Genomic DNA, 26,155 nt, shown 5'->3' with positions numbered 1-26,155 from the left:
ACTTTAATAGGCACGTTTCCAATTTACATTTTTATTTAATATATTCAGTGTTTTTTTGTGGTATTTGTTTTTTTTTAAAGTGAAAGTGATACATATTTGTCAAAGTCTAACATTGTACATTCACAAGAGGGCAGCAGCGCTCAGTTCGTCATAAGTCTTCAAAAATACATCGAAGCCTTTACTTTTCTACATTCACAGTATGCAAAATATCGAAGAAACACAATGTCAGTTAATTGTATTTAATTGATTTATCAACCAAAGGGTTGTAGCATGGTTTACCCAATTTAATTATTTTTTTTTTTTAATAGTCTATGTTATTTTAGAATTTCTGTTTAGAGACTTTGCAAATGTAAGGTGCTCTTCTTATTTGACCATATTATTAATGAAGAGAAATTTGATTGATAAGTTATGCTAATCAGTATTAGCAAGACTCCAAGTATGAAATATTTGGGAACATAAAACGATTCGATAATATATAATACCTTGAGATAAAACAGTTCAAGTGCATTTTTTGCAGGCATCCCATCACTTATTAAAGTGAGGCACGCCTACAGCCCGTGCAGCTGCCCAGTCTGCGCGAGCTCTAACCCAATTCATTCTCATAGACTACAACGCACTTTACAGCGCTCTGACCGTCAGTGACAAAATGCGCTACTATTTCTGGCGGATTTACTAGGAGTGATAATGGAATAAGAGGAAATCATGCCAATGCTATCGTAGGAGACGAAGAACCTTCACTTATTTCCCAGGATCTGTATGACCCTTATCGACAATGCTTTACTTTCAGTTGGTGATCATGGCAGGGACTGTCATGCTGGCATACTACTTTGAGTACACCGATACTTTTAACGTGCACATCCAGGGATTCTTCTGTCATGATAATGCCTATACGAAGCCCTATCTCGGACCAGAAGAGTCCGGCGCGATCCCGCCAGCTATCCTGTACGCGGTGGTCGCAGGGGTTCCTGCACTTGTGGTGAGTGTGTGTTGAAGAAGGAGTTTAGAACGAGCAGTTCTTGGCAGTATCTTTATTTATATAATAGCAATCAGTTTGTGAATTTTAGAGTTAAAATGTTGGATAGAGTCTCTTATTACTGAGTCAGCCTGCCTGCAAACTAGTAAGGACAACATATTCATTTAAAGAAAAATAATTATACACACAGGAGAATGTGGCCTATTATGTAACTTGATGTACAAATATTTATGAAACCATCAATGTAAGTTCAGAATGAAATGCTTTACACATCAATTATGCATGTTTGATTATGAATAGTGCAAATGAATTATCTAGTGTGGTTTCTGATTACAGCCTAACAGTGTATTTTTGTACCTTTCATGGTGGGTCAGTGTATAAAGTTTGGGGTCAGTAAGTATTTTAAAAAGAAATGAATATTTTTATTCATCAAGGATGCATTAAATTGTTATAATTTATAATGACAAGACATGCCTATAATGTTACAAAATACATATTTCAAATAAATGCTGTTCTATTAATCAGAGAATCCTGAAAATAAAAATGTATCACAATTTCCACGGAAATATTTAGCAGTACAACTGATTTCAACAAGAAATATTTTATGAGCATCAAATCAGCATATTAGAATGATTTTTGAAGGATCATGTGACACTGAAGACTGGAGTTATGGCTGCAAAAAAAATCTACATTGCCATCACAGAAATAAATGACATTTTAAAATATATTTAAATATAAATTAAATAATTATAATTATAGGGATAGAGATACCTATAATTAAAGGGATAGTTCACCCAAATATGAAAATTATGTCATCATTTAGTCACCCTTAAGTAGTTCCAAACCTGTATGAATTTCTTTGTTCTGCTGAACACAAAAGAATATATTCGGAAGAATGTCAGTAACCAAACAGAGTTTGGGTGAACTATCCCTTTAAATTAACATGGCATAGTTCAGAGAAGTTGGTCTTTTAAGAATGTGACATTTTCCATCATTAAAGGAACACTCCACTTTTTTTGAAAATAGGCTCATTTTCCAACTCCCCTAGAGTTAAACAGTTGAGTTTTACCGTTTTCAAATCCATTCAGCCGATCTCCGGGTCTGGCGGTACCACTTTTAGCATAGCTTAGCATAGTTCATTGAATCTGATTAGACCGTTAGCATTGCGCTTAAAAATCACCAAAGAGTTTCGATATTTTTCCTATTTACAACTTGACTCTTCTGTAGTTAAATCGTGTACTAAGACCGACGGAAAATGAAAAGTTGCGATTTTCTAGGCTGATATGGCTAGGAACTATACTCTCATTCAGGCGTAATAATCAAGGAACTTTGCTGCCGTATCATGGCTGCAGCAGGCGCAATGATATTACACAGCGTCTCTCACATACGTCTCCATGGTTGCAAGGCACGTTCCCTGTGCAAGCAGGGGCTCACGGGCGCTGCGTAATATCATTGCACTGCTGCAGCCATGGAACGGCAGCAAAGTTCCTTGATTATTACGCCTGAATGAGAGTATAGTTCCTAGCCATATCAGCCTAGAAAATCACAACTTTTTATTTTCCGTTGGTCTTAGTACACGATTTAACTACAGAAGAGTCAAGTTTTAAATAGGAAAAATATCGAAACTCTTTGGTCATTTTTAAGCGCGATGCTAGCGGTCTAATCGGATTCAATGAACTGTGCTAAGCTATGCTAAAAGTGGTACCGCCAGAACCGGAGATCGGCTGAATGGATTCGAAAACGGTAAATCTAAACTGTTTAACTCTAGGGGAGTTGGAAAATGAGCCTATTTTTTTTTAAAAAAGTGGAGTGTTCCTTTAAATCTTTGATGGTTAATTGAACCTTAATTTGACTTTTAAATCTAACTGTTTTTCTTAACAAAGTTTGTTACACTGTTGAGATCTCTTCAGAAACTCTAGAGGTGACACAAGATTATTCTGTCTGAGAAGGAGACTTAAGACAAAGTGTTCATTTAATCTTATTGTTGTGTTGGAGAAACAATATAAGCAGAGTAATTCCAAGAGGGTCCTCACACTATCAGTGCTCAGGCCTAATAAAAAGATATCAGTAAGTTAAAAAGCCTGCATTTGCAGGGTTGACATTGCTTAATGTTTGCTAGTTTGGCCACACTGAATGTTGGAATCTGTCTTTGAGAGTCATTTTTTTGGCTCCAGACTCTAGCTCTGTGTGCCTACAGTATATTAAAAGAGAATTTATGATGAGCAAGATATTGGCAGCTCCGAGGATCAATTAAAGAGCACCAGGATCACTACAGAGCCTCTCTGCTTTCATCTCTCATAAGAATTTCAATGGATTTGCTCAATCGATCTAAGAACACTCTGCATGGCCTTATATTAATGCCATGCAAATTCACCCCCAAATGACTATTATTATCAACCATTTGCTAAAAGCATCACTTTTGAGCCAAATGTGGAGTGAAAACTTCGATCTGGTCTCAGACGTGCTCTGAGGTGGACAGTAAAGGTCAGCTATCAACCCTGCAGGTTCTAAAAGTGCAAGGCTTATATACAGTGTTAGTCCCAAATATTGCTGGCATGCTGAACTTGGCTATTCTGACAAGACAACTGATAAGTTTACAGTATCTGAGACTTTTATGCAGCAGTACTTATCCTCATGTTGTTTCAAATTGTGTGACTTTTTCTTCTGTGGAATACAAATGGAGAAATTTTGAAGTCATTTAGCCATGAAATTATAATTAATGCTGATTGGAGCTTTTAAGTTGCAAAATCACTATAAATGTATCATAAAAGTAGTCAATTACTCTTTCTGAATTTGTGTGTGCATTGAAGTTGCTACAATCTTCCCGTCCAGTGAGCTGTTATAATTCGGAGACAAAAAGTTTAAATTATGACATACTAATCATAATTATGAGATAAGTTGTGAGTATGACATAAAAATTCAAATGGGACTTCATAGATTTCATTTTGTTCGTCACATAAAGCTATCATATAACTTCTTTTTTATAATACATTTATGGTGCGCATTTGAAGCTTGAAAGCTGAAAGTTAATGTAACTGGATGGAAAAAATCACCAGTGTATTCTTCAAAAAAAAGAAAGAAAGAAGAAAAACGTCATATGAATTTGGAACGAAATGAGGATGATTGATTGATGACAATTTTTTGGTTACACTTTATTTTAGTGCCGTAGTCACATTGTAATTACTCAATTAATTACATTAATTACTATTAATTACATGTACTATAGAGTTACAGAATTTTGGCCTAAGTCAAGTTTGAACTAAGTCAGCTCTGTATTTGGAGACGCACTTAACAAACATACAGTTGCTTGTTGTGGCACTTGTGATACAGCGTGTGTATACCGACTGTTGGTGTCTCGGGCGTCATCAAAACTGTCATTTAAAACTGGGAAGGTACAAAGGCACTCTGAAAAATGATGGTAGCTTTAGCAAGTCAGCATATATAAGCGCTCTGACAACTAAACATCTCTTGTATTAGTGGTTTTGCTTTCAGAGCGCTTATACTGTACGTATATGCTGCTAAAGCCGCCGTCATTTTTCAGTGTGCTTTTACTTTTGTACCTTCCCAGTTTTAAATGGCAAAAACCTGCCAGAAAGAGGGTTTTAACTGTTATTATAGCGTTCGACTCACACTACTCTCCCCAATTTCAATATGACCACCCACAAATAATTGAAACTTAATTTGAACACTTTCCAAAGCTTGAACTGCCCTTGAGGATTTTACTTGGTCTGAACCAGAGTATGATTCCACTTCTCCCACTGCCTCTGGGAAACGAGCAACTTTGAGAAATGTATTATAATTGTGACCTAAAGCATGCAAAGATGCAAACTATATATTAGGATAGATTATAAAGTAGGATGAATTGCTTCAAAATAATTGCACCCACATTTTTTGATGCGATGGAAGCTGAAGATGATCTTAAAATATATAGGCGACATTTTCATGTATGCAGATTCATTTATACCGCGAAAAATATAATATCTAGAAAATGTTTACTTTCTGTTTGGTTTTATAGAATAGGTTTTTAGAATAATCATTTGTGATGGTCAAACTTATTTAATATTATTCATTTTCATTTTTTTAATATTATTTTTTTATACTATTTTTCTCAGAACTTTTTAGAGGATTCGCTAACAATTCTAGCCCTTTGGAGGTCCCCGAACCCTGAAAAGTCCTGCCTTAAAGTCTGGTCACGTTACCATTTTTTTACAAAATTTTCCTTGGCGAAATTCATTAGTTTTAATAGGAATCCACACAATCGTGATTTCCACCTGAAGGCGAAATACAATGGGTTCAAGATGCTCACTTGAATTGACCAACAGAATGCTTTGTTTAAATGTGACTTCTGTGTGACTTCACACATCACTACACTATTGACAATAGGCCTTTTTTTGGTCAAAATTAATGTAATATGACCTATCACCTTTAGACAACCCTTTCTGGTAGGCTCAGAGTTTTTGGGAAAGCACTCTGATTTCTGCATTAGTTAAACAGTAAATCTTCTCATCTCAACACAGTTGTGTTTTAGTTGAAACTTACATTTTTGAAAAGTCATTGAACACCCGATAAAAGAGGATATTGTCTTTATATAGTCCATGTGTAGTTGGAGGCAGAAGGCAGATTCACAGAATTCTACCTTTGGGCTGCATCTCAGATTCTTCATATTAAATATGTATATGAAAACAAATAAAAAATAAATTAAAGAATTCTTGGTCAACCCATATGACAGTTAGAGGAACCGTCTCACTCATCAGGCTTGGCTGTGTGACATTTATGGGCCAGGATGCCGTGACGTCTATTAGAAGTGAACAGCGAGTCATGCCAATCTGCATTCACTGTCCTGAATTGCATTTGTTTAAGAAATATGAATTCCGTTTGTAGAAGCCATGAAAGGATTTGTCGTCCCTTGTTCATTGACAGATCAGACTTTATTAATTATGAAAACGTGTACATTCATAAATGTCAGAATTTGCCATCTTATTTTCTGTTGACGATCTAAAGGAATATGTCATGAAAGTGAAGTAGACAAAAATAACAAGTATGTCATTCTCTAATATCCGTCTTAAAGAAAGACTCAACCACCACGCATAATTTATATGAAGCCTCTAACTTTTGAATTCAAAGTTTCTACATTTAAGAAATGCAATTTGTCTTTCTGTACATACCTCAGATGTAATCAATAAATAGTAGAGATTCATACTGCAGTACTAACAAGTGATGTCAAAGTGATATATCCTCAGTCTCTTGGCGTAGAGTTCTCACTTCAAAAGATTGCTCAGCCGTGCTAATATAGAGATATTACTGTCGTTGTAACCTGGCGTTTGCTGCACCGTTGAGTTTAGCACAAGAGTTCACAAGTTCACCTGTCACTTCCTGTAATTTTTCACATTGGTAAAAGTATGGTAAAAGGGTGCCAGGCTCTGCAGCTAAACTCTTCACATGCTGTGAACTGGTTAGTAGTGATGTGAAACAAAGTTGCAAATGAGTAACCTGTCTAGTATTTTCTGTGTGACCTGTGCATTGACAACAACACAATGCAGCCTTGTTTCTGCGATGAAGTCTGACGTGTTTACATTTTACTTGGCATGAGAAAGTGACATATAGGCAGAAAAGTTTGAAGTTGTAAAATCCAATTAGAGTGGTCGGAAGAAACAGATTTCCAGGAAGGAGATTTGAATTGGATTTCAAACCATATATGAATGAATTTTTATTATTATTATTTTTTTGAGAAGCCATTTTACTCTGATATATGTCACAATAGGGAAGAGAAGACTATCACAGCTTCTGTTTCATGATGACTTTAAAGTGACATGGCATACAAATATTGACAATTACAAGTTTGGCAAGTTACAAAATTGGCTTGAAAGACTTTGTGTACTACAAGTGGTAAATAAATATATTTTTTTTAATACAGAGATATGTTAAAAGTGCATTTTTGTTCATATTCATGGTGTCTCAAAATAGCACATTTGAGTACACTTAGATGTTCTTAAGATTATCTTACAGGGTTGGTTCATCCAAAAATGAAAATTATGTCATTTATTACTATGTTGTTCCACACCCGTAAGACCTTTGTTCCTCTTCAGAACACAAATTAAGATATTTTTGATTAAAATCCGATGGCTCAGTAAGGCCTGCATTGCCAGCAATAACATTCCCTTTTTCAATACCCAGAAAGCTACTAAAAACATATTTAAAACAGTTCATGTGACTGCAGTGGTTTAACCTTAATATTATAAAGTGATGAGAATACTTTTTGTGTGCCAAAAAATAACAAAATAGCGACTTTATTCAACAATATCTAGTAATGGGCGATTTCAAAACACTGCTTCATGAACCTTCAAAGCTTTATGAATCTTTTGTTTCAATTCGTTGGTTCGAAGCGCGTATCAAACTGCCAAAGTCACGTGAACTATTGCAGTTTCAAAACACTTATGACATAACGAAGCCTCGTTTACTGAAATGTGATTTTGGTGCTCTGAACCACTGATTCGAAACAAATGATTCGTAAAGCTTCAAAGCTTCATGAAGCATTTTTAAAAAAAAATCTCCCATCACTAGATAAATAAAGTCAATAAAGTCACTATTTTGTTATTTTTGGTGCACAAAAAGTATTCTCATCACTTTATAATATTAAAGGGTTAGTTCACCCAAAAATGAAAATTCTGTAATTTATTACTTACCCTCATGCCGTTCCACACCCGTAAGACCTTCATTCATCTTCGGAACGCAAATTAAGATATTTTTGTTGAAATCCGATGGCTCAGTGAGGCCTCCATAGCCAGCAATGACATGTCCTCTCTCAAGATCCATTAATGTACTAAAAGCATATTTAAATCAGTTCATGTAAGTAAAGTGGTTCAATATTAATATTATAAAGCGACGAGAATATTTTTGGTGTGCCAAAAAAACAAAATAACGACTTATATAGTGATGGCCTATTTCAAAACACTGCTTCAGGAAGCTTCGGAGCATAATGAATCAGCGTGTCGAATCAGCAGTTTGGAGCGCCAAAGTCACGTGATTTCAGCAGTTTGTTGGTTTGTCACACGATCCTAATCATGATTCGATACACCGATTCATTATGCTCCGGAGCTTCTTGAAGCAGTGTTTTGAAATCGGCCATCACTACATAAGGCGTTATTTTGGCTTATATAGTCAAAAATATTCTCGTTGCTTTATAATATTAATATTTAACCACTTTACTCACATGAACTGATTTAAATGTGCTTTTAGTACATTAATGGATCTTGAGAGAGGAAATGTCATTGCTGGTTTCAACAAAAATATGCCATCGGATTTCAACAAAAATATCTTAATTTGCATTCAGAAGATTAACGAAGGTCTTACGGGTTTGGAACAACATTAGGGTGAGTAATTAATTACATAATTTTCATTTTTATTTGAACTAATCCTTTAAGAAGTACTAAAGAAGAATTTTTAGTACTTTAGGTATTATTTTGAGCACTTTAAGTACATTATGGAAGTGTACTTTCTTTCCACCTGGGCGACTCAGGACTCATTAGGTTAGAGGCAAAATCATATGTGAAAATCACTTTGAAGAAAGCCATGCAAAAGATCCTGGGTTTCCCATAAATTGGACTGAAGCGTTTTGTGTTAGCAACCTGACTCCTAACATTTCATAATTTTTCCCAAGACTGTCAAATTATATGCCAACTAAAATAGAGATTTAGATTAATGCCTTATACGACAGACATTCATCAACATCAATGCAAGTTGTCACAAAACCCCCTATAGCCTTATACAGCTTTTTTTTTTCAAACTTATCCAGCACTAATTGTGAGTGTTTTTTCTTTTTCTTCTTTCCATACTTCCTTTGACCCTGGTGTTCCCTGCCAGTTTGGCAAAATCAAGTTCAAGACCTTGCTGAGAACTGGCATCTGGCCAGCAGGAAATCAGACCTCTAATCATTTCTATTGTGTTGATGAATTGGTCTTTCTGCTTCTTCCAGTGTTACAAATAGCTGAAATACAGCCTGTTTTCTTGATTTTGCCTTCAAGCTGAGAATTCGATTTTAGCCTCATTAACATCTTAGATCAAAGTAAAGATCAAGGAAAAAGTAAAAAAAAGAGAGAGAGTCTACAAACAAAATGTGCCATTAAAAGCCTTGTTTGATTTTTGTTTTTTTCTGCAGATTACAGTGACAGAATCCGTGCTCTTCTTGCTGCAGTATGTCTCCGAGGATCTAGACAACCGAGAGAAGATCATTGTGATGGGCGACTGTTGTTACCTCAACCCTCTGGTCCGAAGGACATTTCGCTTTCTTGGTATGTCTTCACAAACTGGATCGGCACTAATTAGGACAAATGTAGATTGAGACTTTTTCTTTTCCTTGTGCATTTGTGCCTGCAGCAAAAGAAAAGGCAAATCGAGATCAGAGTCAGGCACACATACAGTACTTGCAAGTTTCTCGTGCAGGGCAGACGCTCATGGTACATGACAAAGCATTCTCTTAAATTATTTATAAAATTTCTTCTGCAAGAGGAGTTGAAGGGGAAAACTATGGGATGTTCCTTGCCTTGAAATCACACCAGACTAGATATTATCTCCCATAACTCCAGCAAACATTGAAAGGGAAGCACAATATATATTCATTATATTCATGTAATCTTTCAAAATTAAACAAATATATTTTACATATATGTCCCCACTTATATGTTTATATGCCCCTCAGAGAAAACACCTGTGCTTCTGTTTAGATATGGCTTCTTTTTTGACCTATAGAGTTTTAGCCGGCAATGGCGAATGGCACGGTGGATTATGTTCACCGACAATGTTTTCTGGAAGTATTCCTGAGCCCATGTTGTGATTTCCATTACAGTAGCATTCCTGTATGTGATGCAGTGCCGTCTAAGGGCCCGAAGATCACGGGCATCCAGTATGGGTTTATATAAGAAATATAGAGAAGTTGCATAGTTTCTGCATTATTCCAGTACAGTAAATTTACAGGCTTGTCTGTTGCTCCTCTCACAAGTATGCAATCATGTGGTTTTACGAACCATATGATTACGCTTGAATTCTGTTGTAAGAATGTCTCAGCTGAAATTCAGTGCTGTGCAACTTTAGGTTTCTGGTTAAAAATGGAGTCCTCTGGAGCATAATGAATAAGCACGTTAATGTGGGGGCAGACGGAGGAGCTGTGAGTAAACTGACAGCAGTGGCACTCATTGTAAACTAGTTTCAGTGTGCTGCTTCTCCAAGATTCGCTCATAGACAACATTCAATGTGACAAAGCTGCCCACGCTTACATTAAGATTTGAGTCCCGTGCCTCTGCATTCATGCCCAATATTCTGGTTTGTAAAAAAGCTGTAGACTCACCCAGCGCTGAATGGGCTGTCATTTTCCATGATGTGATTACAGTTTGGCATCACTGAGCTTTTCAGGATTTGTTTAGTAGGCATTACAGGCAAACAACAGAAGTCATTGTCATTGCTTTTGTGAGGTATTTATATTGGGGCTGTCTATTTAACAAGTTCATTTAGTGTGATTAATAATGTGTAATTAATCATCCTCCTGACCCGTATTCACACTTCTGTTTGAAAGTTTGGGGTCAGAATTTTTTTATTTATTTTTTTTAAAGAAATTAATACTTTTATTCAGAAAGGATACATTAAAATGATTGAAAGTGACAGTAAAGACATTTATAGTGTTATAAAATATTTCTATTTCAAATAAATGCTGTTCTTTTGACCTTTCTATTCATCAGAGAAACCTGAAAAAAATGTATCACACAAATATTATCGTTAATAATATCGTTTCCACAAAAATATTAAGCAGCACAACTGATTTCAACATTGATAATAATAATAAATGTTTCTTGAGCAGCAAATCAGCATATTAGAATGATTTATGAAGGATCATGTGACACTGAATACTGCAGTACTACATCTTATCAACCCCAAACTTTTGAACGGTAGTGTAAATTCCTTACGTAAGACTGAAATCCTTGATTTGCCTCTGGATAAAACAGTCTTTGTGTTCCTCCAGGTGTGTACGCTTTTGGCCTCTTTGCCACAGACATCTTTGTAAATGCCGGGCAGGTGGTAACGGGAAATCTGTCTCCATACTTCTTGACGGTGTGCAAACCCAACTACACAGCGCTGGGGTGCCAACAGGTGGTGCGCTTCATCAACCAACAAGAAGCCTGCACAGGCAATGAGGATGATATCTTGCATGCTCGCAAATCCTTTCCATCCAAAGAGGCGGCCATCAGTGTTTATGCAGCTCTTTATGTTGCTGTGAGTAAACCCTATGTAGACATACAGTATACAATAGAAAGGGATGGTTTAGTAAAGTTAATAAACTGGTCAGTATTTGTTTGTGTCAGAATGACAAATATGTATACAGTATGGTTTTCTACAGCTAAACAAGTTAAAATTTTATTTGGAATCTGTTACATTCTGTTTGTGGAAGCTTCATGCATGTTATGTAGAAGTTAATTCAGCAAAAAAATATAAGTGGAGCTTAGGGAAAAGTACAATTCTTGTCAGAGCATAAAAGGATTTTGCTCTAACACTTCTGATGAGAGAAATTTTTTATCCATACTATGGTATTGATCCAGCCATGAATTGGGTTTCATTACGTTTTTTTTTTTTTAAATGGTACCCCTTTTTAAAAAGCATAAAAAGCCATTTTCCATTTATTCTTGAAGTCTAAAAGCTACAGGGCCTGTCTCAGCTTTTGCCAACAGAAAATTGATTTTCATTTTCCATCAGTTCTCTGAAGGTTTTTAAGTTACTTTGCCTTGTTATCTGATTTTTGATCATGTTAACATCTGGAGTGAACTGTGAGATTTAATGCATTCTCAGGGATTTCTAGAAATGCATCTGCATCGCAGTTAGATCCATAAGATGTTAAGCATTGTCACAAGTCGGTGTACACAGCAAACGTCACATTTTTGTGCTTTGCCAGAAATATCTTTAAAGTCCCCCTGAAACCAAAATTAATTAATATGTTAGCCTTAAGGTTATGAATAAGTTGGTGTGTTCCAAAACAATGAAAAAAATTGTATTTAGGAGATATAAGCATTAAAAACTTAGTCTCTCACTTCTGCTAAAATGGATCACAGATTTTCATGACATCACTGCGCACTTCAGCTTTGCATCAAATTTTCTGTCCAATCAAATGCTCTCCAGAATCTGAAGTCCCACCCCTCCTACACTATAAACAGACCCTGAAGCGGTGGCTGAAATTGGTCATTTGTTCACATTTACTAGTTTCTAGGAATGAAGAACGTTTTTGCGTTAGTGTCATGTGAACCGCCGCAGCGCGAGCACAGTCTGCTCTGGTCCAGAGACACGAGAGCACAGAGCTGATCATAAGCGCGAGTCGGCGCAGATCACAAAACGTATCGGATCCATTTGAATTCTGCACAGAATGCATTATTTTAAAGCAATATAGAGGAGATTAGGAGGAGAAACGGTTAGAGATTAGGAAGAAATTGCGGTTTTACCGAGTTTAGCGGCTCTGGCCGCTGTGATATAAACAAAACGCTATTGGCTATTTTAAAAAGGAGCGGGGCTGTTTGAATAATCCCGCTCTGTCTTCCTGTTTCAGTTGAAATTGCGTCAACACATTAAATAATGCTGCACGTTCCAAGACACTTCAGTGGACCTTTAAGACACAAAAATAAATAGATAAAAAAGAATGATGTAAGTGCATATTTTACCTAGCAGCCTTCAAACCTTAATCATACTAATCAAATTAATTACTCTGCATGAACTCCAGTCATTAAATAAATCAGAAATGGTTTACATTCCAAGTCGGCATAGTTTAAATGCTAACAGCGTCAAGGCAGATGTTAAGAAGCCCAAATTGGCCTTCTAGGAGATTCATTTATTGGTTCCTATGACAATAATAAAATGAATCACTTCCCTATAGACAGAAAAACTTTCACCTGTCATATCCAAATGCCATTGTGTCATAGAGTTAGAAGAGAAGAGGAAAATCAATGGATCTGCCATGCCTAAGGGCTGCTCTATTACTTAATCACCTTGTTTTGCCTATAATGGAATCTTAAAATGGCACGATCTAAATTCTGCCACTATTTACTTGCTCATTCTCATTCCATTTGCTGTTATCTTTGTCCAGTGTAGCACAAAAGTACAAATTCATGAGCTTTAAAATACACCATAACACTGACAAAGTTTACATCTATTTTGCTTTAATATTTGACACCAAAATGACACATTCTATGAAACAAATCTTCAAAAATGTCTGCTTTTGTGTTCCACTGAAAAAAATTCAACATGAGATTTTAGAATGAGATGAAGTTAAGTATATAATGACAGAATTCAAATGTTTAAACTGAGAAAACAAGGGAAAAATAAGTTGATTTTAAATGTCATGGCATCAACACATCTCAAAAAAGTTGGGACAAGGCCATGTTTACCACTGTGTGGCATCCTCTCTTTTTATAACAGACTGTAAACGTCTGGGGACTGAGGAGACAAGTTGCTTAAGTTTAGGAACAGGAATGTTGTCCCATTCTTGTCTAATACAGGCTTCTAGTTGCTCAACTGTCTTAGGTCCTCTTTGTCGCATCTTCCTCTTTATGATGCACCAAATGTTTTCTATGGGTGAAAGATCTGGACTGCAGGCTGGCCATTTCAGTACACGGATCCTTCTTCTATGCAGCCATGATGTTGTAATTGATGCAGTATGTGGTCTGGCATTGTCATGTTGGAAATTGCAAGGTCTTCCCTAAAAGAGATGACGTCTGGATGGGAGCATATGTTGTTCTAGAGCTTGAATATACCTTTCAGCATTGATGGTGCCTTTCCAGATGTGTAAGCTGCCCATGCCACACGCACTCATGCAACCCCATACCATCAGAGATGCAGGCTTCTGAACTGAGCGCTGATAACAACTTGGGTTGTCCTTGTCCTCTTTAGTCCGGATGACATGGCGTCCCAGTTTTCCAAAAAGAACTTCAAATTTTGATTGGTCTGACCACAGAACAGTTTTCCACTTTGCCACAGTCCATTTTAAATGAGCCTTGGCCCAGAGAAAACGCCTGTGCTTCTGGACCATGTTTAGATATGGCTTATTTTTTCCTTGGTCAAAAAAAAAGAATGTTTCTGGAATGTTTTCTGGAAGTATTCCTGAGCCCATGTTGTGATTTCTATTACAGTAGCATTCCTGTATGTGAGGCAGTGCCGTCTAAGGGCCCGAAGATCACGGGCATCCAGTATGGTTTTCCGGCCTTGAGATTGTTTCAGATTCTCTGAACCTTTGGATGATATTATGCACTGTAGATGATGATAACTTCAAACTCTTTGCAATTTTTCTCTGAGAAACTCCTTTCTGATATTGCTCCACTATTTTTCGCCGCAGCATTGGGGGAATTGGTGATCCTCAACCCATCTTGACTTCTGAGAGACACTGCCACTCTGAGAGGCTCTTTTTATACCCAATCATGTTGCCAATTGACCTAATAAGTTGCAAATTGGTCCTCCAGCTGTTCCTTATATGTACATTTAACTTTTCCGGCCTCTTATTGCTACCTGTCCCAACTTTTTTGGAATGTGTAGCTCTCATGAAATCCAAAATGAGCCAATATTTGGCATGACATTTAAAAATGTCTTACTTTCAACATTTTATATGTTATCTATATTCTATTGTGAATAAAATATAATTTTATTAGATTTGTAAATTATTGCATTTCTTTTTTATTTACAATTTGTACAGTGTTCCAACTTTTTTGGAATCGGGTTTGTAGTACCATTTTGGTTATCATACAATATTGCAGTTTTTTTTTTTATTTTTTATATAGGGCCTATCAATATCGGTGGATATTGGATATTTAATTGTCCGATATTGACCGATACTGATGAATAATAAAAAAAATATCTGTAATATCGTATAATAACCAACTTTTTTAGCTTTAGATTGTCTAACACTCAGATGAAGTTAATATTGAAAAACACAAATCATTTGTAATCTTCAATCTAAATGTTTTTTACCATTTGCAGCTTTTTTTTTTGCTTCCACAGGAACAGTTAAATGGAAGTTTGGTAGAATAACATCTGTCTGAATGCCGCTGGTGCTCCCTGCTCAAAACATTAAGTTGTACTTGATCAAACCAGTGAGATGAATACAAGAACACCCCCCACCCTACCTTTGTCTACCTTTCCTTTTTTTTCCCTAGGGCTTGATTCTGGACTAAAGCTATGCAGGTTTTCTTCAAATACCAGACTAGCAAATGCCACCCTTCCAGTCAATGCCAATGTCTTGGATAAGTGAATCAATGTACCTGAACCATGCAAATGTATTAAATTTGAAGAGCACCTGCATGTCAGCAGCATCAGACACATTCAAATGTTTGCGTATCAGAGTAATTAGTGTATCACTGATCAGAGTAATTGGTGCATGTTAGAGTGCAGTTTGCTATTGAGAAAGCCAGTGTTTAAACAGTTAAAATGAAACCTGTGTGTATTCAGACAAACATATCCACACGTGAGCAGGAAATGAATGAACTATGAAAAGCGTTTACACAGTGGTTAGAATGAAGATGTATTACAGAGTGCTCTGTTCTTCCTCAGATGTACATCACATGCTCGGTGAAGGCCAAAGGGACACGGCTGGCCAAGCCGGTGCTCTCTCTGGGGCTTATGTGTCTGGCCTTCCTAACTGGGATTAATCGAGTGGTCGAGTACCGAAACCACTGGTCTGATGTCATTGCTGGCTTCATCATCGGTGGAGCTATCGCCGTCTTTATGGTGAGGTCACATTTGAGAACATACACTGATACAAATTCAATTCATTTTTAAATGCAAATGTATATATATAGTTGATCTTCATGAATATTTACATACACAAGTACTGAGTGTTTCTAATGAACTGTTTGTTCTTATTTGTGAATACCTTTTATTAATATTATGTTTAGTTATTGTAATTTTTAATATAGGGCCTATCAATATCGGTGGATATTGAATATTTAATTGTCCGATATTGACCGATACTGGTGAATAAAAAACAAAATCTGTAATATCGTATAATAACCAACTTTTTTAGATTTAGATTGTCTGAAGTTAATGCATGCAACATGCAAATTATGTTATCTAAAGGTTACATTACAAAATGCACAAATCTAAGTGACTATGAAGTCACAAAAGATGTGACACAATAAAATAAAAACTGTTTCAAGTAATGTGTCAGGGAACAGCAAAAGTTTCATTGAAACTCCTTTTTTAATCTGGTCTTATGTTACTGTATGTACTGTAATCAGACAGACATTTCTAAGCTGGAAAAGTAGGCATCAAAAAGTTTGAAGACACCTGATTTAGACAAATTATAAATAACAATCTTTATTATACTGAATATTTTAGTAGTCCTTTAACAGAAATGCAAGCTTCTGTTCAAATTCCAGTTTAAATGCCTCAGACTTTTATTGATATTGCCTTACTGAGCACAGTTTTTTACAATACACGTCAAATCTTTACATACAGTTTGGAGGGATCTGCGGCACTAAGTTGCCTTCAAGCTATCTGAAATGTAAAGAAGTCAAAAAACAGCAAACTACTGATCTTATGCAGACTTTTGCCCATCACACACACTACATATGCCTACATACTAAGAGAAAATATTTATGTTATATTTCTCAGTAAAAGCAAGAAATACATAAACTATATGTGCATTATTTATATGAAAATAAATTGGTAATTCATAAAGTAATGTTACACTCAAGAAGAAATGTGACATATGGATAGGTAATTAGGTCAGACCACAGGATAGGGCACATGTGTGGCTTCCTCTTCAACAAAACACAACAGTTTGTACTGTGCTGGGCACACTGTTGTTTGAAGAGTGCACAGTGAAGATGAGAAACTCATTGTGAGCTTTAGAGGAAGGTCACACATGAGCTCATGCGTGCTTTCCTCACATTAGGCATAACAGCATTGTGAGTGAGTTTGTGGAAGCGTGAATGTTTTATTTTTTTGTGGTGCTTTAGTCATACTGTATGAGATATGCACTGACCTATTTCTGCTGTTAGGATGGGTTGGGGGAGGGGGGTGAAGGGAGGAAGGTGAATAAAGACATCAAACTCGTGGTCAGATCAAATCTCTTAAACGTCACATCATCAGAAAGGAGGCAGTGGTGGGGAACAACAGCTTGTGCTCAAGTAAATGCATTGTAGTATGCTTTCTAATTACTGTTATCCTTCCCTAGCAGTTTGTTTTGCAATGGAGGTCAGCTCAGGGCTCAATAATGTTTTGTTTTTTTCCTGTTGACATTGTCACGACAGGAGAGTAGTTCAGATTTTTACCTTTTATTTGTGTCAGTATAATAAAATATTTAAGCAGTGCCATACACACAAGAGAACTGTTTTGTTCTGAATATTACAAGGAGTAAGCCAAAGCAGAACGTCTCTAGGTAATACACAGTAGTGGTGTTTGATTCCTGAATTAATTAGTGTTCCAGAGTGAATTATTTCATGATTCACACATAAATATAGTCGCTTGTTTCAGTTCTGAATGAATTAGTGTTTTGAATTAATTGATTGAGTTGACTCACCCATAAAGACAGTCACTTGTTTAATTCCTCACTGAATCTGAGTTTGGTGTGGGGGTGTGTTGTGCCGACAGGGTCCCCCCGCAGCTTGTCTGGGACCAAACAACCCCCAGATGCAGTATATTATATGTTTCATGTTATATTTTATTATACGTTATATGTTTTCATGAATTTCAGTTACATAAATAAGTTTTTTGAATAAAACAATTCAGTGAATGATACATTGACGCACTTATGAACACAGTAATGACGTATCAATCTAAGCGTTGTTGCGTAATTGAGTATTTAATTAAGTTCCCTTTCATGGGAACATCGCTGCGTCGATACGCATTGGGATTACCTCTGCGTGAAGACGTCTTGAAGCACTTGTGAAATCGAACCAATGGCGTGAAGGGACGTCAGAGTTGGGTGACGTCACGGACCAGGAAACTATAAAGCATATGAGAACCAGGAACGCCAGCTTCTGTGTCTTCAGCAAGCGCTCTGTGCTATCGTGTGTCTTATTTGGTGTTGTCTGTCAGTTACACATACAGAATACAATCTCTTCATCTGAGGACAAGAGTATCCAAGTTGCACCACACACACACATATATAAATAAATATAATCTATATAATCTAAAAGACACTATAATGGCAAGCAAATAGCAGTTTGTAAAGTGTTTTCATCCCTGCCCTTGCTTCATCACGGGTGGGGATACACACGAGATGTGTGTTGTTTGTTTAGGAGTGGAGCATGCCCAGGCAGGTCTCGAGGGAGCTGTCTGCGTGCATTGTGACAAACTGACTCTCAGAACACTCCATTCTCGCTGGGACCAGTGTTCCCCCCTTCGAATCGGGTCCCACTTCTGCTGAGGCAGAGCAGTGGCTTCATTCGTGGGGTTCACAGATGGATCTGACAGAGGGATTAGAGACAGGCCCAGCCCTTTCTCTGCCCTCACCTCCAGACCCAGTGTCTCTCCTCTGGTGGAGGAAGCACGCGCTGCGGTTTCTTCCCCCTGGAGAGGCTGTGGCTTGCTTACATACAATGTCAATTTTGCAAGCCTACCAGGCTGACCTGCTGGGGGAAATGGATGAGAGTGGAGAAGCGAGCTTTGAAGCTATTCAAGAGCTTAGGAAAGCCACTAATCTTTCTCTCTGGGCTGCCAAGGAGACGGCTAAAACAATTGGCAGTTCTATGGCAGCCCTGGTGGCCACGGAAAGGCATTTGTGGTTGAACCTCTCAGAGAACAAAGACAAAGATAAAACCACCCTTATGGATGCGCCGTTGTCTCCTCTGAGCCTCTTCGGTGACTCAGTTACATCTGTCGTCGAGAGGTTCCAGGAAGCCAGAAAACAGTCAGAGGCCTTCCAGAAATTCCTTCCCCGCCGCTTTCTACCCCCCGAGGCTGCTGAGCGGGAGCAGCCTCGGCCGTCAACCAGCTCCTCAGCGCTTAGAGCACAACAAAAACAAAGTGTCACCACCCGTGCTCCCCCACAAAGAGCTTGGGGACAGAGACGGGTGGTGGTGGAGCCTGAGCAGTCTCTGGTAATGGAACAGGAGGTTCTGATGCTCTTGCAAAAAAGAAGCTACAGAAAGGGTTTCTCCTCCCAGCAAGCTGTCAGGGTTTTACAGCCATTACTTCATTGTTCCAAAAAAGGATGGAGGGTTGCGTCCTATTCTAGATTTACCTTGTGTCCTATTCTAGATCATCCCACAGATCAGATCCGAGGACTGGTTTGTGACAATAGATCTGAAAGACGCTTACTTTCATGTATCCATCCATCCTCAGCACAGGGGGCGAAGCTTATCAGTACAGGGTTCTTCCTTTCGGCCTAGCACTTTCACCCCGCACCTTCACGAAATGCATGGATGCAACTCTGGCTCCTTTGAGACTCCCGGGCATTCACGTGTTGAATTATATCGACGATTGGTTGATTCTTGCTCAATCCAAGCACATGGCAGTCCAACATCAAGATGTTGTTCTGTCCTACATGAGAAGGTTAGGGCTGAGACTCAATGACAAGAAGAGTGTGCTTCTTTCCAGCTCAAACTACCAATTATCTAGGGGTAGTCTGGGATTCCACCATGATGCAGGCATGTCTGTCTCCTGCTCGGGTGAATTCCATTCTCTCAGCCATGAATGGGGTGAAATTAGGCCAGACACTCACTTTAAAACAGTTTCAGAGACTGTTGGGTCTGATGGCAGCTGCATCCAACGTGATACCTTTTGGCCTGCTGCACATGAGACCCTTACAGTGTTGGCTCAGAACCAAGGGGTTTTCTCCGAGGGGATATCCTTTTCGCGTGATCAAGGTCACTCGGCGATGCCTTTGTGCCTTATTCATGTGGAAGAAGCATTGGTTCCTGTCCCAAGGACCGGTGTGGGGGGCTCCTTGTCATCTTGTAATGCTAACGACGGATGCTATCCTCACAGGTTGGGGGGCGATCATGAGTGGTCGCTCAGCTCAGGGTCTTTGGGAGGACCATCTACTTTCCTGGTACATAAATCAGCTGGAAAGGATGGCGGTATTTTGAGCTCTCAAATACTTCCTCCTAGACCTGAGGGGCCATCATGTGTTGGTCCACACGGACAACATGTCGGTGGTCTCCTATATCAACCACCAGGGGGGTCTGAGGTCTCGCCAGTTGTGCAAGTTGGCCCATCGGATCCTCCTGTGGGCCCAGGGGAAGCTCCTCTCCCTGAGAGCAGCTTATATCCCGGGGCATCAAAATGTGGGGGCAGACATCCGATCGAGGCAGGGGCCGAGGCCCGGGGAACGGAGACTCCACCTAGCTATGTCTGTACGCATTTCCACCGATCGCTCTGCTCCCAGGCGTTCTAGAGAGGGTTCTCTGGGACAGGGTCCATCTCATACTGATAGCCCCATTCTGGCTAACCCGAGTTTGGTTTGCAGACCTGGTGTCTCTTCTCGACGTCTCTCCTATGGAGATCCCCATCAGATAGGAGCGCCTGTCGCAAGCGGGCGGCACGATACTTCACCCCCGCCCGGAGTTGTGGAAACTGGGCCTGGCCTCTGAGGGGGCTAGGCTCATAGAATCTGGTCTCCTAACTGAGGTTGTGGAGACCATACTCCACTCCAGAGCTCCCTCCACTCCTTCTACTTTGAAGGTCTGTATAGCGGCTATTTCCACCTATCATGCTCCTGTAGGGGACTCTTCTGTGGGAAGAGACCTCCTGGTTATATGCTTTCTCCGTGGTACCCAGAGGCTGAGGCCTTTGCTGCGTACAAGAACTCCGGCCTGGGACTTGGCTATTGTGTTGGAAGGGTTGGCTGCGGCTCCCTTCGAACCATTAGAGTTGGTTTCTGAGAGATTCCTTTCTCTGAGAAACTATTTTCCTGTTGGCAATTTCATCTCTCAAAAGAATTGGAGATCTTCAAGCACTTTCTGTTGCTCCTTCATGTTTGGAATTTGCGCCTGGCATGGTCAAGGCTTTCCTTCATCCTAGACCTGGTTATGTACCTAAGGGCCGATTGTACTGCAGGCCCTTTGTCCTCCTCCTTTTTCTAATCCGGATCAGGAAAGACTTAAACTGCTTTTCCCAGTTAGGGTGTTAGACACTTGCGTTCACAGAGCTGCCCTGTGGCATAGATCTGAACAACTGTTCGTCTGTTATGGGTCTCCTAAGAAAGGAGGACCTGCGTCTAAGCAGAGAATGAGCAAGTTGGTGGTCGAGGCTATCTCACTTGCTTATGAGTCTTCTGGATGTCCGGGCCCATTCTACTAGGGGTATGCCTGCCTCAAAGGCTTTGATCTCGGGGGTCCCCCTCCATGAGATATGTGATGCGGCTGGGTGGTCCTCTCAGCATACATTTATTAGGTTTTATAACCTTGACTTGGGCTCCACTCCGGGGTCTACTGTACTCTCCCCGCTGTGCTCTTATCTGCTGAGCTCAGATAGGCACTATGTACTATGGCGTAGTTGGGATAGGGTTCCCAATGCGTATCGACGCAGCGTCGATGTTCCTATGAAAGGGAATGTCTCAGGTTACGTCTGTAACCCTGGTTCCCTGAATATGGAACAAGACGTTGCGTCTCCTTGCCATACTCCCTGCATGCCTGTGAGCGTCTTGCTTCAACCAATCAGAAGCTGGTGTTCTTTGTACTCGGTATGCTTTATAGTTTCCTGGTCCGTGACGTCACCCACCTCTGACGTCCTGTCACGTCATTGGTTCGTTTTTTACAAATGCTTCAAGACATAATCATGCAGAAGTGATCCCAATAAGTATCGATGCAGTATCTCATTCCCTATTCAGGGAACCAGGGTTACAGACATAACCTGAGATGTTTTCTTTAAAAAAAAGTAGCAGCATGACATCTATAAAATCATATTCACTTTTAGTGGCATATGGTGCAAAACATTACTGATATCATTTTCAACTTCTGATAATTTTAATACTATCACAAGTCATTTTTTTTGTTGTGATAAAATCACAGCTATATTAGCCAAGAGGACAGTGCTACCTTAGTGACATTACCTAAGTAAAATTGGACAATATTGTTCAGTGCTGCTGTATGGTTTTGAAAATGGTAAGGGCAGCACACACAGCACAGAAAATTAATTCCTCCATCTGTTTAGTTCAGCTTATGGCTCCGGGAATGAGAATGCCCTGAGATGTCCTCCGCTGAAACCCTCTCTTGCATTATGCTGCAGTCTAGCAAAGAATTGCCTGTAGTGTCTCATTGAAAGTACTCATTTTGGTCCGATAATGGATGAATCTCCTCCAGGACATGGACTCGCATGTTTCCTCTCTCCCGAAAGAGCACAGAGCCTTTTTACTTTAGGCAACAAGTCATGCGAGCATTTTTGCCCTTTCAAGACTTACATAAATCATCATTTACAGCTTGAGAAAAGCCATACATGTGTATGTGTACTACAAAAAGCCTTTCAGAGGTGTAAAACTTCCCTCTTTTCTCTCTTTCCTTTCGTTTCCCCTATGGGTGTTCTTGTGTTAGGTGGTGTGTGTGGTGAAATATTTCAAAGGGAAGCCCTTACTGGATGAGATACCGCCGGAGGAGAGTGTGTCCAGTGGTCCCATGATCACTCAGCCCAGGATGGAGCACAGCATGGAGAAATACATAGCATCCCAGGTATTCAACCTCAAGCCTTCATGTACACTAGAATCATTAATAAAATTGAGACATTAATAAAATGCCTTATTATAGTTAGTGGCCATTTTATATCCAAAATGAGATTATTAACAGCATTAAGGCCTGTTCATATCATCACAAATGTTTTACATGAAAATTCTGTCCACTTTGTCTTTAGTTGACTGAACGTAAAATCTCTGAAGTAGGTGGCACTTATAGAAAAGCAGAAATACAATGGTTACTTCTATACACAAAGCAGCTTGACTTTCCTTTTCTGACACCTGTTTGTCATGGAGAAGTCAAGTAGTATTTACACATTTTCAAACAGCATTTCAGATTTTTGTATTCTCTACAAGATAATTAAAAATAAGAGTACAGTGATGAGAGCTGATTCTGGATTGTTATATTCAATGTCACTTAGCAAAAAACTCATGAGTGCCACCAAGTCATCATTTTTCGTACTTTTACTCAAGTCAAATTGGAAAAGAGTACTTAAAACATTTATTGGAGTAATATTTTATTAGTGTATCTGTACTTTTACTCAAGTACTTGATTTGTGTACTTCGTCCACCACTGCACAAATCTAATTGGTTGACCAATTTTTTCACAGTATGATGGAAAAGAGATTAGAATATCTCTCCGTAAAAATCTGACATATTGATGACATGCGATGGTCGGTCAGAACAGATGCATTAATAGCCATTCATTAAAAATCAAGCTTCTTAAATTCGGATAGATTCTGATTGGCTGTTATTGTTTTTATCATTCATCAGCTGGAAAAAAAAATCTTTTGAAAGTGATTCCAACAATATCTTTCCTCTGTGTTGTTATCATTATTTGTGGCATGGAATTTGCTGTTCTCATAGAATTAGAATGATTATTAATCTTTTATAGTTATTGGCCTTGGTGTGAAAGGTCCTTTACTCTAATATAGATGAGCTTCTTACATATGTCTCCAACAAGATAATTCATTCACACTTTAAAAATTTGCAAAACAAGATGTCAGCCTTATGTGGGTCATCTTATGAGTTTCCCTGTGGCAATTTTCAGTTTTTGCAGCATTACATTTTTTAACTCTTACTGCATGGTTATGAATATAAATCCTTGAACAGTATTAAACACATATTTTGTAAAGGGGGTTAAAAATGGCAAAGATCACATGGAATATGGCTGTTTGATAAACAGATCTTTCCTTTTAGCTTCTTTTTTGAGTACTGAACTAAATCTCTGTCCACTTCAGTTCCTTCAAGAATAAATACTTTTGATGACAGCCATCACATTCAACAGCCTTTGGACACTGAATATCATGTTCTGAATGTTAAATGTTCTTCCCAAGTAAATCCCATTATTTCTTTTCAGTGTGTTCATTCGGCTCATTTGCCGCAGGCCAGAATTTCTTGTATCTGTGTCACAAGAAATCAGAGTTAGTCAGTGGGTTTATCTTCCAGTGTCAGAAAATATAAGCACATGCAGCTGAATATTCATTATCATTTCTACTTTCTGCATTTGAACCAAAATTATGAATTAGATATGCACAACTTTCTGTTGTTGTTGATTTCCAGGTTGCATGAATCAGGCTTATAAATCCCATGCTTTCCACTTCACTTTCTATCCTCAGTCCATTGACACCTCAGAGAGCTAATTATAAAATCACAGATCAGATATATACTGCTGATTATTTCAGTATTCAACAGCATTGTTCAGCAGGTCTGCCATACAATATTCAACAGGTAGTCTGTCCCCATGAGGTCATCAACCCACAGTCCGGTAGCAGATATTGTTGCCTTTGAACTCCATTATTCATCATAATCAACAGGAGTCCCGCCCATATTTGATTAATAGTTTAATATGACTTCCCAGGATTCATTTGGATTCATATAAGGGTGAGCCCAGGGGCTCTGTGAGGCAGTTCATCAAGATTACATATAAGCCCAAGACATATGCACCTGCAATGCATGGCTAGACTCACACCACACTTGGTTATTTCAAGGATACGTCATTAATCTTTAAGGTAGTTATTACTTATTCCCACAGCCGTAGAAAAGTGCGCACAGTTCTTTAACTTTGCAATGAGATAGAGAGGTAGAAAAGCAACTGTGAAAAGCAGCTGTAAACATTCCTCAAGTCTCAATTACCAAAAATATTTAAAAACAAAAACTATATTCTTTATTCTACTTTAACTATAACTTTATACTATTTTCAAGCGAATTTTAAGGCATCTAAAAATGCAGTGTGCTATTTAAACATGATATTTAAGGCATCTAAACTACCATATTAACATATTTACCACATAGTTTATTAGTAATTAAATAAAAAACAAAATGACAACAACAACAACAACAAAAAAGAAGGGGTAGGCTGGTACTGATGTCAGGGCAGGCAAGGGCCAGAGCCAGGCAGAACCAGAGGATGGGCAGATTGGAGGGCAGGCTGCTCACAGACCACAAAGAGGCAAAGTTGACCACTGAACAATCCAGGAAACAGGCAGGTATGCTTGGTGGCCCAGGGCAGGAGAAAGTGAGAGATCCAACAGTCCAGGCTATTAGAACCAGGTCAAGAGAAGAAAACCTAAGGGTCCTAAGCAGGCCAGATCAGGCAGACTAAGCCAGGCAGGGGTAGACTAAAAGGGAATGCAGAACAGGCAGAGAATCCTGGAGCAAAAAAACAAAAAAAAACTAGACTGGACACCTGACAAAAACATTAACTAGAGAAACATTTGCAGAGGCAAACAACTATCTGGCACATAAAAGGGAAATAAATAGGGCAGCAAACTAAGAGAGTAAAAAGAGTCAACAGGTGAGACAAATACGCTAATGAAAAGGAAATGAGTTGGTGATGCTAAGACATAAACAACAAAGGAGCACATGGTACACAAAATAAAGAGAAGCCATGTGCTAGAAGCACATTGCAACCACAAAACACAAACAGTAAAGACCCAGATCAGCCCAGAGTCCTGACAGTGTGTTTTCCAAAAAGTTCTTGTCATAATTTTAATTCAATTTAATTAATTATCTTGTCTTTGTCATTTTATAAGAGAATATGGACATACAGTCATAAGGGATGATATCATTTGTTTTCTTTATTTTTCTTTATCTTAAGTTAATAAGCAGTGATGCTTTAATAAGTATCCTGTTATTTTTTAATAACCAGGTTTTAATAATACGGATTTCATCTTTTTATGAGGCTTTTTTCTTGATTGTGTTATTAAGGCAGTTGTATCATCCTGACATTTGTGGCATTATGCTCACCAAAAATACTTTAATTCAGACATTAAGAACATGCTCAGCATAGAAGAGGTGTTTTGAAATGATAGTATCTATGAATTGCATTTGAAAGTTTTTGAATTAGATCTGGACAAAAAAAATGAGTGTGATGTAATTGACCCAGATGTTAAACTTTACTTTTTTTGTTTGATTTTCAGAATCCCATCACCTACGCTGAGATAACATGACAATGAAAAGCCCGCTAGCCAGAAGAATGCTGTGGATAATGTTGCTGCTCTCTGGTGCGACTTCTTACTTTGAGTGCAACGTCGATATGTGCTACTTTTAGACTT

At 38.5% G+C, this 26,155-nt stretch overlaps 1 protein-coding gene across 1 annotated transcript; it reads left to right on the top strand.

The window, feature by feature from the left end:
- Window positions 1-769: 769 nt before the first annotated feature.
- Window positions 770-26,134, top strand: plppr5a (phospholipid phosphatase related 5a). The gene is made up of 6 exons (XM_067363361.1): window positions 770-976; window positions 9,129-9,261; window positions 10,983-11,233; window positions 15,539-15,715; window positions 22,465-22,599; window positions 26,021-26,134. Exons 1-6 carry the CDS (start codon window positions 773-775, stop codon window positions 26,048-26,050), a joined length of 930 nt encoding a protein of 309 aa, XP_067219462.1. The 5' UTR covers window positions 770-772; the 3' UTR covers window positions 26,051-26,134.
- The last annotated feature ends 21 nt before the right edge of the window (window positions 26,135-26,155 follow it).

This window comes from Chanodichthys erythropterus, chromosome 16 (genome assembly GCF_024489055.1).
Source record: "Chanodichthys erythropterus isolate Z2021 chromosome 16, ASM2448905v1, whole genome shotgun sequence".
NCBI classification, from domain to species: domain Eukaryota; kingdom Metazoa; phylum Chordata; class Actinopteri; order Cypriniformes; family Xenocyprididae; genus Chanodichthys; species Chanodichthys erythropterus.
Note: the sequence above shows the minus strand (reverse complement) of the source record. Positions and strands in the feature narration are given on the sequence as shown.